Source organism: Arachis ipaensis, chromosome B6 (assembly GCF_059453495.1).
Source record: "Arachis ipaensis isolate K30076 ecotype BB chromosome B6, ASM5945349v1, whole genome shotgun sequence".
NCBI lineage: Eukaryota > Viridiplantae > Streptophyta > Magnoliopsida > Fabales > Fabaceae > Arachis > Arachis ipaensis.
In genome coordinates, this window is record NC_142441.1 from 147200001 (window position 1) to 147215655 (window position 15655).

General features: G+C 33.2%; 2 protein-coding genes across 4 annotated transcripts; both read left to right on the plus strand.

Moving 5' to 3' along the window:
- The first annotated feature begins 62 nt into the window (after window positions 1-62).
- LOC107605416 (NADP-dependent glyceraldehyde-3-phosphate dehydrogenase) lies at window positions 63-4450 on the plus strand. Its single transcript, XM_016307294.3, has 9 exons — window positions 63-495; window positions 758-951; window positions 1201-1329; window positions 1487-1606; window positions 1884-2020; window positions 2398-2553; window positions 3019-3397; window positions 3759-3875; window positions 4118-4450. Exons 1-9 carry the CDS (start codon window positions 351-353, stop codon window positions 4229-4231), a joined length of 1491 nt encoding a protein of 496 aa, XP_016162780.1. The 5' UTR covers window positions 63-350; the 3' UTR covers window positions 4232-4450.
- Window positions 4451-5619: 1169 nt separating this feature from the next.
- On the plus strand, window positions 5620-15000 carry LOC107605417 (uncharacterized). Of its 3 annotated transcripts, none has more exons than XM_088489285.1 (17): window positions 5620-5984; window positions 8773-9034; window positions 9145-9209; window positions 10179-10272; window positions 10633-10811; window positions 11308-11358; window positions 11512-11568; window positions 12025-12145; window positions 12228-12294; window positions 12398-12439; window positions 12935-13040; window positions 13130-13240; window positions 13643-13714; window positions 13802-13903; window positions 14003-14049; window positions 14181-14208; window positions 14380-15000. In XM_088489285.1, the coding sequence occupies exons 3-17, from the start codon at window positions 9192-9194 to the stop codon at window positions 14536-14538; spliced, it is 1254 nt and encodes a 417-aa protein (XP_088345411.1). In that variant the 5' UTR covers window positions 5620-5984; window positions 8773-9034; window positions 9145-9191; the 3' UTR covers window positions 14539-15000. The 3 variants fall into 3 exon arrangements, with proteins under 3 accessions (XP_088345411.1, XP_088345409.1, XP_088345410.1); XM_088489283.1 differs by having other exon boundaries at window positions 5845-5984; window positions 8773-8948; XM_088489284.1 differs by having other exon boundaries at window positions 5860-5984; window positions 8815-8948.
- The last annotated feature ends 655 nt before the right edge of the window (window positions 15001-15655 follow it).

A 15655-nucleotide genomic window follows, 5' to 3' on the forward strand; every position in this document is an offset into this window, starting at 1 on the left:
CGAACTCCCAACACTTACTTAAGCGGACGAGTGAGCTGACCACTCGACCAACCCAAGTTGGTTTTTGAGAACAATATTATTAAGTGTGAATTTTTTAATACAGCAACCTACTTTGGTTCCTGTAAAGTGCCTGAAGAGCACGCTGATCAGTCAATTCGGCCCAAAACTAAGTGCTAAATAATAGCAACATCTGCATCCCCTCCTTTGACTTTGTCTGAAATCTGAATCCACACATACAAAATAACCATCACTTATTATTTACTTCAATCCCATGCACTATAGATATCAATATCAATATAATTAGTAGTTCAAAAATTCAACCAAATCAAAATCACTACTGTACTTGGCTCATGGCTGGAAGTGGAACATTTTCAGAGATCATAGATGGTGATGTATACAAATACTATGTTGATGGACAGTGGAAGAAGTCCTCATCAGGAAAATCTGTTCCCATCATCAACCCCACCACCAGAAACACCCACTACAAGGTTCAAGGTAATTAATTTACATATACCCTTTTAATCTACCATCTCAATTTTTTGTTTTTTTCCTGATTCAAACGATTCTGTGGATCTTCATGTTGGTTTTTACTTACCCTTCTTTTATTTTGTTTCTTTAGTTTATGGAATTGGAAAGTGATAGATAGCATGGTTAGACCTTTTTATTTTTTTTATTTTTTTATTTTAATTTTTTCCACCGTCAGTGTTTATAGTATTGATCCAATTTTAATTGTGATTGAAAATGTTCAAAATGACAGCTTGTACCCAGGAAGAGGTTAACAATGTAATAGACTCAGCAAAAAAAGCTCAGAAATTGTGGGCAAAGACACCACTGTGGAAGAGAGCAGAGTTGCTTCACAAGGCTGCAGCAATATTGAAGGAGAACAAGGCACCTATTGCTGAGTGCCTTGTTAAGGAGATTGCAAAACCAGCCAAAGATTCTGTCACTGAAGTATGTGTAATTAGTTTGAAAATTCATTCAGAACGCTGACAAAAACTAGCTTTGTTAATTTCATTCGTATATAGATTTGTCAGCATTCTAAACATTCATAGATAGAAATAGTAATTTACTCATCTTTCATGAGTTCAAACAAACTGAACATGGTAGAAAATGATAGTTTACTCATAATACATTTTCAGAAATTCCATTTCCCAATTGGCCCTCTAATATGAAAATGGTATATATGCTATTTTATTAAAGGTTGTGAGATCAGGGGATTTGATATCATATTGTGCTGAGGAAGGAGTCAGAATTCTTGGAGAAGGAAAGTTTCTGGTCTCTGATAGTTTTCCAGGCAATGATAGAACCAAATACTGTCTCACTTCCAAGGTATTTCACTTACTCTTTTAGAGATTAGCATTAACCAAGTATTTGTTTCCTTCACATTGAAATATATCATATAAATATATGTTCTGATTCTTTTATTTCTCTTAGTTTCTCCACCTAATGTCAGATCAAATCAATAAGCATGTATTTTTGTATGCAGATTCCACTTGGAGTTATTCTGGCTATTCCGCCTTTTAATTATCCTGTTAATCTGGCTATTTCTAAGATTGCTCCAGCTCTTATTGCTGGAAACTCCATTGTTCTCAAACCCCCTACTCAGGTATGCAACTATTCTTGCTTATAAATTATAATGATTAAATAAAATTAGACTAAACTAGCAATGTTAGTTGTACCCTCAAAGATACATTTGACATCAGTTTGATCTCAGAAAGATTTGTGACAACAATTTACACTTTGAAGATCAAATAAGTCCACGAAAAAAAGAAGAAAAGATCAAATAAATGCCGCATGCATCTCTCAAACTTTATATATGAATTACAGGGTGCTGTTCAAGATGTCCACATTTGTGTTGTTCAAGATGTCTATGTTTTTTACAGGGTGCTGTTGCTGCACTTCACATGGTGCATTGCTTCCATTTGGCTGGTTTCCCCAAGGGCCTTATTGGCTGTGTCACAGGAAAGGGTTCTGAGATTGGTGACTTTCTTACCATGCATCCAGGTGTGAACTGCATAAGGTAAACTTCCTCTTCACTTCATCAACTGCTTCATACAAGTGTTTTGTGTTGTCCACTATTACTTGTCAAAGGTTCACTCATCGAATAATCGATCTCTCGAACTTTTCTAAATGTGCATACTGACCATGCTGACAAAGACAAACTTTCTACAAAAAATAACACAGCATTTAACAAAGTTTAAGGGATCATAATTCCACATTTGAGAAGTTTAGGTGAGTAATTTGCACATAGTTCAAAATGCAAGATAACTTGGAAGTTTTTGTTATTAGTATAGATGTTTTAATAGGAAAGATCCTTTGAGCTCCTTTTGTTATTAGTACAGATGTTTTAAAAATTGTAGTTGAAAGATTTGACATCTAATTCACCTTAATCCTCAGTTTCACAGGTGGAGACACTGGGATATCAATATCAAGAAAAGCTGGCATGATTCCTCTGCAAATGGAGCTGGGTGGAAAAGATGCTTGCATTGTTCTTGAAGATGCTGACTTGGATTTGGCCGCCGCTAACATCGTAAAAGGAGGCTTCTCCTATAGGTAACAAGAACAATGCTACACAATAATATATCAAATTGCTTAATCTGAACCTTGTGCTGGATTGATCATATTTCTAATAATAGGGTCTAGATATCGAAGATAAAAGGGTAGCCCGATGCACAAGTATCGCTCATCAATGCAGGGTCCGAGAAAGAGTTGCACTCAGAATGTAATGTAGGAAATCTATAGTTAGGAAATCAATTTCTTTACTTGAAACATATTCAAAGAAGGAAAACATTTCATGAAAGGACCATCACTATCAAATTCTTGTTTAATCATTTAACTAGAATGAATATCATTAAAAAATCTTTACACTAATTCAATCTTTTGTTAAATTAAACACAGGACCTACCATGTTTAAGCACAACAGATATAACCTCATTTCTAGATTCATAAGAAGGACAATTCTTAATTTCCTAACTCAAACACTGACAAATTATAAATTATATAATATTCTATGTTCAGTGGCCAAAGGTGCACAGCAGTGAAGGTTGTTTTGGTCATGGAAAAGGTGGCGAGCTCTCTCGTTAAGAAAGTCAACGAAAAAGTTGCAAAGCTAACTGTTGGTCCGCCGGAGGATGACTGCGACATCACGCCGGTTGTGACAGAGTCCTCTGCTAACTTCATTGAAGGGTTGGTACTGGATGCTAAAGAGAAAAAGGCAACATTCTGCCAGGAATACAAGAGGAAAGGGAATCTCATATGGCCATTACTGCTGGATAATGTTCGTCCGGATATGAGGATTGCGTGGGAGGAGCCGTTCGGACCAGTTTTGCCAGTTATCAGAATAAATTCTGTTGAAGAAGGAATCCACCATTGTAATGCTAGCGATTTTGGTCTTCAGGTATTCATATAGCATCACTTTTAAACAATATGCATAACTGGAAGGATAAGAGAACCTTCATTCAAAATTATTGCAATTTATGTTTCATTATTTTGTGATTCATTTCACTTTTTTGGGTGGATATCTTTCAAATATTGTTGTCATCATTGTTATTTTTTCTATGTCACACTTGAGACCTTATGGATTAAGTATTTTCTTCATTAAGTGGAGTTGGTTATATGGATTAATAGGGTTACCACTTCTCATCATTCTTGTCCATTTAACACTACAACATGTTGATTATAATTATAGGAAGCAACTAGCTCCAACACAATCAGTTCATTGATCCATGTCCATGATTATTTCCTTTTGTGTAATTTAGGGATGTGTCTTCACAAGTGACATAAACAAAGCAATAATGATAAGTGATGCAATGGAGACAGGAACAGTTCAAATTAATTCAGCTCCAGCTCGCGGACCAGATCACTTTCCATTTCAGGTGAAATCTTTCTCCTCCTCCATCTTAATTATTATTGCCAAGTTTAAATGTAGAATTAAAATATATTTTGGCAAGTTTGATAGTAGAGTTGATTGGTTCTAACTCGACATTCTTCACTTTTTAAACTAGCTTTTGGAGTTGAGTTAGATTCGCTACATTCTAGTATTTAGTATTTACTATTTAGCCATGAAAGTCAAAAAAATATTATTCCGGTAAAGATTCTTAAAAACTGATTTGTGCAGGGTATAAAGGATAGTGGAATTGGTTCTCAAGGAATCACCAACAGCATTCATATGATGACAAAGGTTAAGACTACAGTAATCAACTTACCAGCCCCATCTTACACCATGGGATGAAGTAAATAATATTAGTAATAATAATACCAAATAAACATATATAATTAGGAGGACGTGCTTCCAATCTCTCATGCATTATGGAGTGCCAATCTTTGACTATGTCACTATCTATGGCTATTTGTACATTATGTAGGATATGGATATTGAATAATTTTATGGCTCATGAATGGTGGTTTTGAGTTTTTTATATTCAAAAATCATATGATAATTCTACACAAATTAGTTATTAATGTGATGCAGAATAAACATCCCAAAATATTTAATTATAAATAAAAAAGTTTCAAATAGAAATGTGATATAGATATTTTTTTGTCCGAAGCACAGTTAAATACAAAAGAATAATCATCACTTCTCTCTTACATAAAATGTTTATGACTTTTAAGAAGTGACTATGCATGATAACCCTAATTCGATGCAAAGAGTTTGGTGGTTAAAAAATTTTGATATGGAAACAAAATAAGTGATATACTTTAACATGGTAATTTTTTGTGTTTTTTAAAATTGTGGGAGTACACAAATCGGACCATCCGATTTGTGTTTAAAAAAGTGGAAAAAATTCAGAGTACACAAATCGGAGGGTCCGATTTGTGTTAAAAAAATTAAAAAAACTCAGAGTACATAAATCGGACCATGCGAGTTGTTTGATTTTAAAATTTTGCTTAAGAAATCGCATGGTCCGACTTGTGGTTGGACAAATATGAATTTCGAAAGTTAGAAAACGGACCCTCCGAGTTGTTTGTTGTTGTCATTTTTATTATGAAATGGAATATCCAACACAACTCGGATCCTCCGAGTTGTTCCACTGACACCACATCGCTATGAAGCACCTGTATCCCTCATGTCCGAGTCTAACACCACTTTTACTTCCATATTCAAATTAAAAAGTGGAGTTTGGTACTTTGGTTAACTAAACCGATTAGATTGTTCCCTATTACTCTAACTTGGGGGAGTTTAAGTTGTTTAATTTAATTATTATATTCCAAATTCAATTTTTAGAATAACAATATGTGCCATAAATTTTGTAGTCAATCTCATATCCATGCATCAAAAAACGAACTTCAATAAAGTCAGACATTAATCGTTTTCTCCCCTACAAGGCTACAACTTGTGAGGAAATAATAATAATAATAATAATAATAATAATAATAATAATAATAATAATAATAATAATAATATGTGCCATAAATTTTGTAGTCAATCTCATATCCATCAAAAAACGAACTTCAAATACAGTCAGACATTAATCGTTTTCTCCCCTACAAGGCTACAACTTGTGAGGAAATAATAATAATAATAATAATAATAATAATAATAATAATAATAATAATAATATGTGCCATAAATTTTGTAGTCAATCTCATATCCATCAAAAAACGAACTTCAAATACAGTCAGACATTAATCGTTTTCTCCCCTACAAGCATAGTTGTAAAATCCCTGTTCTGTTTCCACTTTCCACTTTTCCCCAACCCAGCAACCCTAATCCCCTAGCGGCTAACCCTCCCCGTCACCACCTCACCTCAATCTGTCACAGTGTCACTCACCCAGCCACCGCCGCCAGCCGCCCGCCGTCGTCTTCTTCGTCTCACCGCCGGACACCTATTCTGAAGTCTGAAGGAATAGAACAGACCCGCGGCTCCGCTTCGTCCCTGTCTCTCATTGCTGTCGCCGTTGCCTCGCCGTTGCTGCTCCTGCCTCGCCGTTGCTGCGCCGTCGCCCTCGCCGTTGCCTCGCTCTTCTGCTCTGTCAAACAGGTTAGCTCCAGTTCTCCTCTGTTCTGCACTTCTCGCTGGTATGACTTATGAATAATGTTGTTCTGCACTTCTTCTCTGTTCTCCAGCAACCTTAAACTGCACTTCTCCTATTTTATCCAGCAACTTTAAACTGCACTTCTCCTATGTTATTCTATTCTGTGTTGAAAACTTAAAATTTCTGGGATGAATATGCTTGTTAAAATATGAACAAAGGCACAGAAAACTACAACAGGAGCAACAATGAGGAGAATTGTCAGTGCCAATGATCTCACATCTGGTCCAAATATGAACCTACCCTGAAATAAAAATTTCTGCAAAAGAAAAGCACGGAAAACATGAATTAGTAAGCATCTCCTAAGTGATAAATTGGCCAGATACAGTAAGTAATTCAAATAATATGCAGCAATATAACTAAATTTTCCTGTTCAATAAATGTTTTGTAACAAACAAATTACAACATGAAAAGTACATCTGGACTTGATTCCCCAAAGACTACCAGAAAAATGTTCCCAAATCAATTTCTTAGAAGTTAACATTTGGTGATTCCTTAAATTAGAGGAGAACAGCATAGTAGAATGTTTGATTCACTTTGATCATGTCCACTTCTTATGTATTTAATTTCCCATCCAGTTTTCCAGATTCTTTTGATAGAACAATATCTCAGGCATTGATCAAATCATAAGTAATAACTTGCAGCCTCCATTGCCTCCAAAGCAATTAGAGCTTTCGAAACATTTCATCAACGGTTAGAAAGAAACAGAAAGTTCAACATTTTTTATCCTACCCAAATAAACTATACTAAATTTGACACGTCAATCAGACAACCAAATGGATGTTACAGCTGCAAGGCTTCATTAGTCAGTTCCTCAGAGAAAAAACACCCTTAGAGACATTTCCTAAAAAATTAAATTAGGATGTAACTCCACATTTGTCATGAAGAGCAACTTTCCGACTTCGAAATCACTCCTTTGGATTTAGTTTATGAATTGTTATTCTTATTGTGTTTAATTAAGATACTAATGTACTAGTACTAACTAATTTCATGTTTATCTTTCTATTAGTTATATTTAAATTTTGAAACTTGGTTGCTTTTAAAATGTTGATGAAGAACTAAAGATATGTATTTTAAATTTATTAAGTTTATGACTATTTTTAGTATTTTATATTTTTTATTTATGTGAAACCGGTTTTATTGGTTCAATCAGTGGTTTATCGGTTGAACTAATAAACCAATGAACCAGTAATCTGATTGTTTGATCATCGGTTCGGTTCTTACAACTATGTCTACAAGGCTACAACTCGTGAGGAAATAATAATAATAATAATAATAGAGTAAAGTATCGTTTTTTTTTTCAACGTTTGGGGTAAGTTCCAAAATTGTTCCTAACATTTAAATCGTCCTCTTTAAGTAAGTCCATAACGGTTTAAAATTGATTCAATGTTGTGTGGCAGCTAGGGATCTGCTAATAGAATTGACGGCGAAATAAAATTGAGACGATTTTGAAACGTTAGGGACTTAAATAGGACGACAACGTTGGGAACAAAAATGATATATAGAAATAAATTTTAATTTTATCCTTTAATAATATTAATTTTTTACGGTACGTAGTTATTCAATTATTTTTTAATCACATTTAAGTATTAAAAGATTAAATTTATTTTTATGTATCTTTTTTTTTCCAACAGTTCCGTCCTATTTAAGTCCCTAACGTTTTAAAATCATCTCAATTTTGTTCTGCCGTCAATTCTGTTAACAGATCCTAACGATAGGATAACATTGAGTCAATTTTGAAACATTAGAGACTTAAATAGGATGATTTAAACATCAAGAATAATATTTTATGTCCCAACAACAAACTTTTAAATAAAATTTTAATTTGTGACATTAATTTCTGGTGTACCGAATTAAAAAATACGTGAAAAACATTTACAGGCTTACCGCTGTGGGTTCTTTGTACTTTAAGTCTTTAACACGTGCCCAAAGCCAAACCCCCGAGCGTTGAACACGTTATCCAACCATTGCATTTATTTTATCTTACTTTAGAGTTTAGACAGAAATGGTGCGGTCCTAAACCCACTTTAATGGTGCTCAATTAATCTAAACCCACTTTAATGAAATAATTAAATTTTAAAATTCAACCTTATAACCCTAAACCCACTTTAATGGTGCTGAATTGTCAATTCAACTCAACTCTATGAAGCTTTGTTAGCCGCCCCCCCCCCCCTCAAAATTTTCATTCTCCCCTCTTCACACTTCAAAGCACCCTCACCCCGTTCTCCTCTCCCTCACGTCACAGGTTTCTCTTCTGCCCCTTACAATTTTTCTCTTCTTTCATTTTCTTTCTTGAATCTGCATTGACTTCTTTAATTTTCCATAACTGTCCATGTTTGATTATTTAGTCCCAGTTAATTGAACGTGTTATCTATAGTAAGCTAATTTTATTTTTTAAATACTGATTGTTATTGAGTTCTCTGTTTTAGGTATCAGTTTCATTCATGCTCTTGTTAGCCTTTTGAGTCGCATCTATTTTTTGTTGCTCCATGTGTATTGATTTCTGCAATTTTTGTTCACAATGGTTAAGCGTTTAATCGTTTTATTTTCATCTACTGCATGTGTTACTTACTTATCCTGTTTTATTTTCAAATTTGGTTCTTCTTTTGTTTCATATATCCCCTTGTTTTTGTGATAATTTAGTATGCAAGTTGGACACCAATTGGGATAGTTATCTCTTGAATCCTTTTTAGTTTCTATTATTAGTGTAGTGATAGATTTTTTAACATGTTACAGGCCAGGCTTAGTCTAAAGTTGTCGTAGCTTGTTTAATGCAAGGTATAGTTTGGTCCGTTTTCATCTTGTAATGAGAAATAGCATTGTCATTGCGTTTCCTTTGAGATTGAGACCAAACATTAGCAATACTCTACTACATCACAAGTTCCGGCCAACCTGCTTTCACAGCCATGAAGGTACGCACACCACAGCTTTAACGCTTTCAATAGCCTAGGGCACTTCATTCGTCGCATGTTCTTGTTCCTCCCCTCTCTCTCTCTCTGTAAGTTCTCTCTATTTGTTTCTATCTAAAACACTTTCTATTCATGTAATAATTCTTTGTTTGTGTTGTTCATAATGCCATTGCTTACGGCCCTTCTTCTTCCATGCTAGGACATACCATTAGTTGTGTGCCCTACCCCGCTCCTCAAACAAAGCCCATGGCGCTTCATTTCGAGGTTCAACTCCCCATCTATCTATTTATCTATCAATCTATCTATTTATCTATTTATATTTATATTTATATCTATATAAAAGTTGATACCAACTCTCTCCACAATGAGTTTAAGCCATCTTTTTTTGTTAATGATGTCACATCAGCAATTCTAATGACTTGGCAAAAGATGAAAATCAACCAATCACTATTTAGTAAAATTTTTAAAAAAAATTAAAACAAAAAACTCTTATATATTATTATTCAATTGAAACATCAAGTACTAATTAAATGCAATAAACATACATTAAAAGTGTCATAATAATAATAATTATTATAAAAAATTTCAGTTACAAATATTCAAATTCTACAACTTATACATATTAAGATTTTTACTACTCTTCATTTCTTAATCTCTCATATTAATTGTAAAAAATTCCTTAAATTTAATATAACATTTTTATATGTTTTTCATTCTCATTCATTTATTTTTTTAATTATTTACAAACAAAAAAACTACAAGAAAAGACAAAGTGTAGCCATTAATGCAAATCGAAAAATGAAAATGCAGTTTTGTATAATTCTAATATAAATAACCTATGCCTTGTTTAAAAATAAATAAATTCAAAATCTATTTATAATATGTTCTCTAAAATATTTTTAATATAACATTGACTAAAATATACTATATAGTATAAATAATCTACCTCTCCGTACATTGCGCGGGTCTCACTCTAGTTCTATTTTAGTTCTTTTACGCCTTTACATTGCTGAAGTTTTGTTGTCTTATTTATGTGAAAATCAACGACATTCATTTATTGCTATTGTTGTTGTTTTACCTTTGGATGACTGGGGCTGAAAGAATGATATGGGTATGCATACAAGAGAATAAGTGATAACTCTAGATGATGGCTAAGAAGCACTGTGTGCACTTGTTAAACCATTCTTTGGTTATTTTTTTCCTGAAGTTTTATTGTTATGTTTGCTTTCTCAGATTCTTGGCCGGTTCAACCGTGCTCGTGCAGCTCAATTGACCCTCCCTCACTTTGTGTGTCAAACACCACTATTTATGCCAGTGGGTACTCAAGGTTAGAGTTTCCAATTTATCCTTTCTGATATGCAGCAAATGAAGTTTTCTGTTTTTTCCTAGTGTTTTTCATTCTCATGCTCAAGCCATTTCATGCTATAAGATAACAAAGTTCACCTTCAAAGTTGTTGCCAAATTGTTTCATTTTTTTATAATACAATATTGCATTCGTATTGAGTTTGTTGTTTTTGGGGGAAAGTATGGACATCGGTTACTCATGTCCATAGAACATTCGATGTTGATATTTGCATTGATTGAGTTGATTTTCTCTTTCCTAGGCTTTTGACAGATTTCTAAATGGTTATCTTGCACTATAGATGTCACAATTTTGCATTCCTAATTGGAGGGTTTAAATGAACAGGGACAATCAAAGGCTTGGCAAATAACGAACTTGAGAGAATTGGTTGCCAAATAATTCTGGGAAACACATATCACTTGGCCCTTCGACCTACTTCCGAGCTTCTCGAAGAAGCTGGTGGTCTTCACAATTTTATGAACTGGCCACGGGCTATGCTTACAGACTCTGGTGGCTTTCAAATGGTTGTTGTTTGACTTAATATATACTTTTTCCTTTTACTGTTGTAATTTCGAGCATTCTAGTAATTATATTATTATCATCGGGTTCCATCAAGTAATACTGTTGCATACTAATTTTGTCTGATAATTTTTCATGCCACAGCATTGTTTGTGGCTTGTGTTTTTTCTTATTATTGTCTCTGTCTTCAACCTTTGTACAAGTTTATCTGTATCAGAATCAAAAGTTATAGTATAATGTCACTTCAAAGTGAAGAATGATGTTGATCATACTAAGAGAAGTATTGAAAGTAATCAAGGTTATAACAGAAAGAAGCTTAAGGCTGTGTGGATAGGCACTTAGGCAGGACCAAAAAAAATGACATTGGAGCTAAACTTGTTGTGTGAAGTGAATCTGTATTATCTTTTTGCTAATTGATAACTATATTCAGGGATAATGTTGAAAAAAATCATTTATATTTTTTGTTAAAAATCTTACCAATCTACCTCACTAATGTTTTAGGTCTCATTGTTGCATCTTGCTGATATCACAGAAGAAGGTGTGACATTTCAGGTATATATTATTTTCAAGTTTCACAGGCAAGTTTGTATCGAACCTTTTTTCCATTTTAAGACAAGACAAAAAATTATAATAAGAAAAGGTTACAATTGTAATCTACAATGAAATTCTGTTATTTGTAACTATAGAATTATTTTCTTGCTTCAGTCACCGGTGGATGGCAAGCCAATGCTTCTTACACCCGAAGAATCAATTCAGATACAAGTATGTAGATTAATTGTTTTTCCTCCATATGTTTCTTTCAATCAATACTTGATAGTTTATTTAAAATTTGAAAACTTTTAGGACTCCACATATTATGATTTGCTTTCAGATAGAAGTTGTTCATTGAATTCTTGTTTTAAGTTATAGTTATTCCCAATATAGTATTTCCAAATTGAGAAAGATGATCTTTTATTAGATATTCGATTAATGTTTATAATTTAAGCCTCATAGAAAATTGCAAGTGACAATGCATAACAGATTGTAGTACTGACTACAAAGTATAGCACTGGAAATTGATTCGTTGTTCTTATGCACGTTTTCTTGATGCCTTCAATAATTTCTGGTTTCTTGTACCTGCTTCTGGAGTTTTTGGTTGGAGCTTACGGCTAGCAAACTGTAACAATATATTTTAAGAAAATTGATTTTTCTTTCTTATGTTCGTCATAAATTGTACAGAATAGAATTGGAGCAGATATTATTATGGCTTTGGATGATGTCGTAAAGACCACCATTACTGGTCCAAGAATTGAGGAAGCTATGTATCGAACGCTTAGATGGATAGACAGATGCATAACAGGTAATTATGTTATTGAAGTGTATCATTTAAGTCTTTGGTTGTTTCCAATGCTAAATGTAATGGACATTCCTTCTGTTAACAGCCCACAAGAGACCTCACGATCAGAACTTGTTTGGTATTGTACAAGGTGGTTTAGATCCTGAGTTGAGGTAAATTTTAGCACAAACCATGATGTTCTTCCTATTATCAATGTGGATGTTGTGAAACAAGTAACTAACTATAAATTTATAATTTGCAATATGCTGTACTCAGGGACATCTGTGTCAAAGGTTTGGTAGACCGCAACTTGCCTGGGTAAGCGTAAGTTTATTTAGTCATATAGTCTATTTTGTGGTTTCAAGCATATTGCCATTTCTAATGTTATCTATTTATTTTGTGCTGTCTTTTAGAACTATACTAGACAGTATACAATACTAGCTGGTTTGAATGTCAGCTCCAGTCTCTTTTGTTTAGGCACCACACAAAATGGGCTTGGTCATATTATTCATGAATCATTAGTGTGTAATATCTTAAAGTTAAACTATAAATTGTGAGTTAAACTAACTCGAGACAATTTAATGTGTATAACAAAAGAAAAGAAAAACTAGGATTGTTGATCTGGTATCTAGTACTTATCAAAAGAGTGAAGAAAAATAGTATAGCATTCCAAAAATATGCATGAATAGATAAAGGTCTTCTTTCATTGACATACTACAATTAGAAGTAACCTTGTGAAATAAAGGAGGACATGTGGAATCAATAGTTTCGTAATGCTGCTAAGGAGCTTAATATAATTTTCTTTTGTCACAGCTATGCTATTGGTGGTCTTGCAGGAGGCGAAGACAAAGATTCGTTTTGGCGAGTTGTTGCTCAGTGCACTGCTGCTTTGCCAGAGGATAAACCACGATACGTTATGGTCAGAATAACTTTCATCATAGCAGCCATTACTTTGATATACATTTCAAATTAAATCAATTTCATACCATTTGCTTGTACTTGTTCCAGGGAGTTGGTTATCCACTTGATATTGTTGTTTGTAGTGCTTTGGGTGCAGACATGTATGATTGTGTCTACCCCACCCGTACAGCACGTTTTGGGACTGCCCTTATTCCTGAGGTGATCTTTTTCCATTTTATGGACAATTTAGGCTATGTTACAATTAAAATTTTTGGGAACAAAACTTTATGGAATAAAAATTAAAGGAGGAAAATATTATCTCCTTAAAATTACAAGTTGTTTGGTATACAGAGAAAATAAAAATTCTCAAGAGCTCAAATATGCAATTCACTAAACGGGGGCAAACATTTACCCTAGTCAAATATAAAGTAAAATTTATCCGTAGGATTAGTGAATTTTACTCTGAAAAATTTTTCTTTCTTCCTTTAAAATTTAGCACCACAAAATGTAGCCCCTCTTTTCCATCTAGCTGAACATAACCTTATAATTTTTTCCTGCCATCATAGTCCACTTGTTGATGCATCCGCATGATTTTAAAAATTCTTTGCGGTATGTTTGTAGGGAGTACTAAAACTAAAACACAGAGCCATGGCTGATGATACTCGACCAATTGATCCTACCTGCCCTTGTATGGTATGCTTCTGAGAGGGTACTTCTTTATTTGATGAATTATTTGACGAAATTGGCATATTTTTTTATTTTTTTATTTTTTCCTCATAGGTTTGCAAGAACTACACCAGGGCCTACATCCATTGCCTTGTCACTAAAGACGCCATGGGGTCTCAGCTTCTATCATATCATAATTTATATTACATGATGCGGGTAGAAAACTCTACATTATATAAAATTTTGCTTATAAATTAATGATCAGTATATGTATATACATGTTCAACTAAAGTCCTTGTATTTTTAAATTTGCAGCTTAGCAGGAATTTACACACATCAATAGTTGAGGGAAGGTTCCCAAAGTATGCTTATATTTAATTACGTGTTCCTATCATTGGATCTCTCTTCTATTATTAATTATAACTTTTTCCCCTTGAGAAGTTCAAAGCCTCCCTATATGCCACTAACCCTTTTACTTTTTATTTTTTTGTAGGTTTGTATGTGACTTTTTACAAACAATGGTATTTAATACTTCATTTCATTATTTTCATCTGCATTCATGTTAATGTTTGTATGTTTGAAATTTAAATATTTATCTTTGAATTGAAAGATATTTACCAACATCATCTTTTTCAAACTATCAAAAATATTTGTTGACTGTTATTAAATCTTCTCACACCTTTCTACTGCAGTTTCCCAAAGGTGATGTTCCTGAATGGGTCTGCAATGCTATGGAGGTGGCCGGAATCGACATTTCTTCCTGCTGTGCTACATTTCCATCATGCCAAGAAAAGTATTCCAGCGATGAAATCGGAACTAATCGATTTGATAAGGTCAAAATTGAAATTTAACATACACATGGAGTTAAGGCTTACACACACAAGTTATAGATAAATTTAGAAATTTAGCCGAGCACGGAAAGCATGCACAAATTAGTTTACACAATGATTTTTTTGCAGGTTAATGCTTACTTTGGTTCTTCCATGTACACGCGTGAATCATTTTACTTGACTCGTTAAAATCAATGAGAACTAAAATGACTGACGCGTGTACCTATGGAGATCAAAGTGAGCATTAACCTGCTTACTTTTGGTAGCATAAATTTTGTATCCTGCATATGCTGCTTTGAGTAAAATTTATTTAAAGGTTTACAGCAAATCTTTTGTTCTTTCCAATTCTTATTGTCAACACAAGTGGAGATTAGGGTTGTGTTCGTGAAAGGAAAAAGAAATGGCGTAACATTATTTAAGTCTTGCTGTTTATGTCATGTGATTTTATATCTTTTAATTCGAACTTAAATGAGCCTTCTTTAAGCAATTTTTTTTTCCTTTCAAGTGTCGAAGCTCATGGCTGTCCTATCATGGAAATACTTATAATTTTTTAGGTATATTTAATGTCTTATAGAAGCTTTTCTTGAAGTATTGTAAATAAAAAAAAAATAGTCGGGAATATTTCTAAAGCTCGACGAAAATGTTTTAGAAGTATAGGAATCTAAAATTGATAACTTTCTTTTTTTTGGTCTTGAACAATTGCAACAATTTCTATATTCAAAATAGACATTTATGTACGACTATATGAACTGAATGTATTGTTCAACATTTTATGGACACCGAAAGGCGAGAGTCTAAAAATTGAACACATCCTTCAGATTAAACATAAATAAAGAGGAATTGTTCCGTTAATTTTTTGAAAATTTTATGGTAATTTCTCTTTATCATGCATATCAAAGAAGGTCGGTAGTTGTATACTGAGTAAAAACTAGTAGTTATTTAAATATTTGCATTATTTTAAACATTGAAATTTTACAATATTATAGATTATGATGCAAAAAATTTATAGCATTAAATTATACTAGCGGCTTAATAGGCACGATGTTCAGTCGCTTTTTTATTATTTTTTAAAATTTTTTTTGTTAATATATTATTTATTTTTTAAATTTATTAGATAAATATTTTTGTCATTATTTTA

What these genes read in the sequence shown, in the direction of transcription:
- LOC107605416 (XM_016307294.3), top strand. Translation starts at nt 351, where the DNA reads ATGGCTGGAAGTGGAACATTTTCAGAGATCATAGATGGTGATGTATAC. An exon ending in AAAGGAGGCTTCTCCTATAG is followed by an intron (nt 2,554 to 3,018) that starts GTAACAAGAACA and finishes TTCTATGTTCAG; the next exon opens with TGGCCAAAGGTGCACAGCAG. An exon ending in CTAGCGATTTTGGTCTTCAG is followed by an intron (nt 3,398 to 3,758) that starts GTATTCATATAG and finishes TGTGTAATTTAG; the next exon opens with GGATGTGTCTTCACAAGTGA.
- LOC107605417 (XM_088489283.1), top strand. Translation starts at nt 8,843, where the DNA reads ATGAGAAATAGCATTGTCATTGCGTTTCCTTTGAGATTGAGACCAAAC. An exon ending in GATAGACAGATGCATAACAG is followed by an intron (nt 12,146 to 12,227) that starts GTAATTATGTTA and finishes TTCTGTTAACAG; the next exon opens with CCCACAAGAGACCTCACGAT. An exon ending in ATAAACCACGATACGTTATG is followed by an intron (nt 13,041 to 13,129) that starts GTCAGAATAACT and finishes TACTTGTTCCAG; the next exon opens with GGAGTTGGTTATCCACTTGA.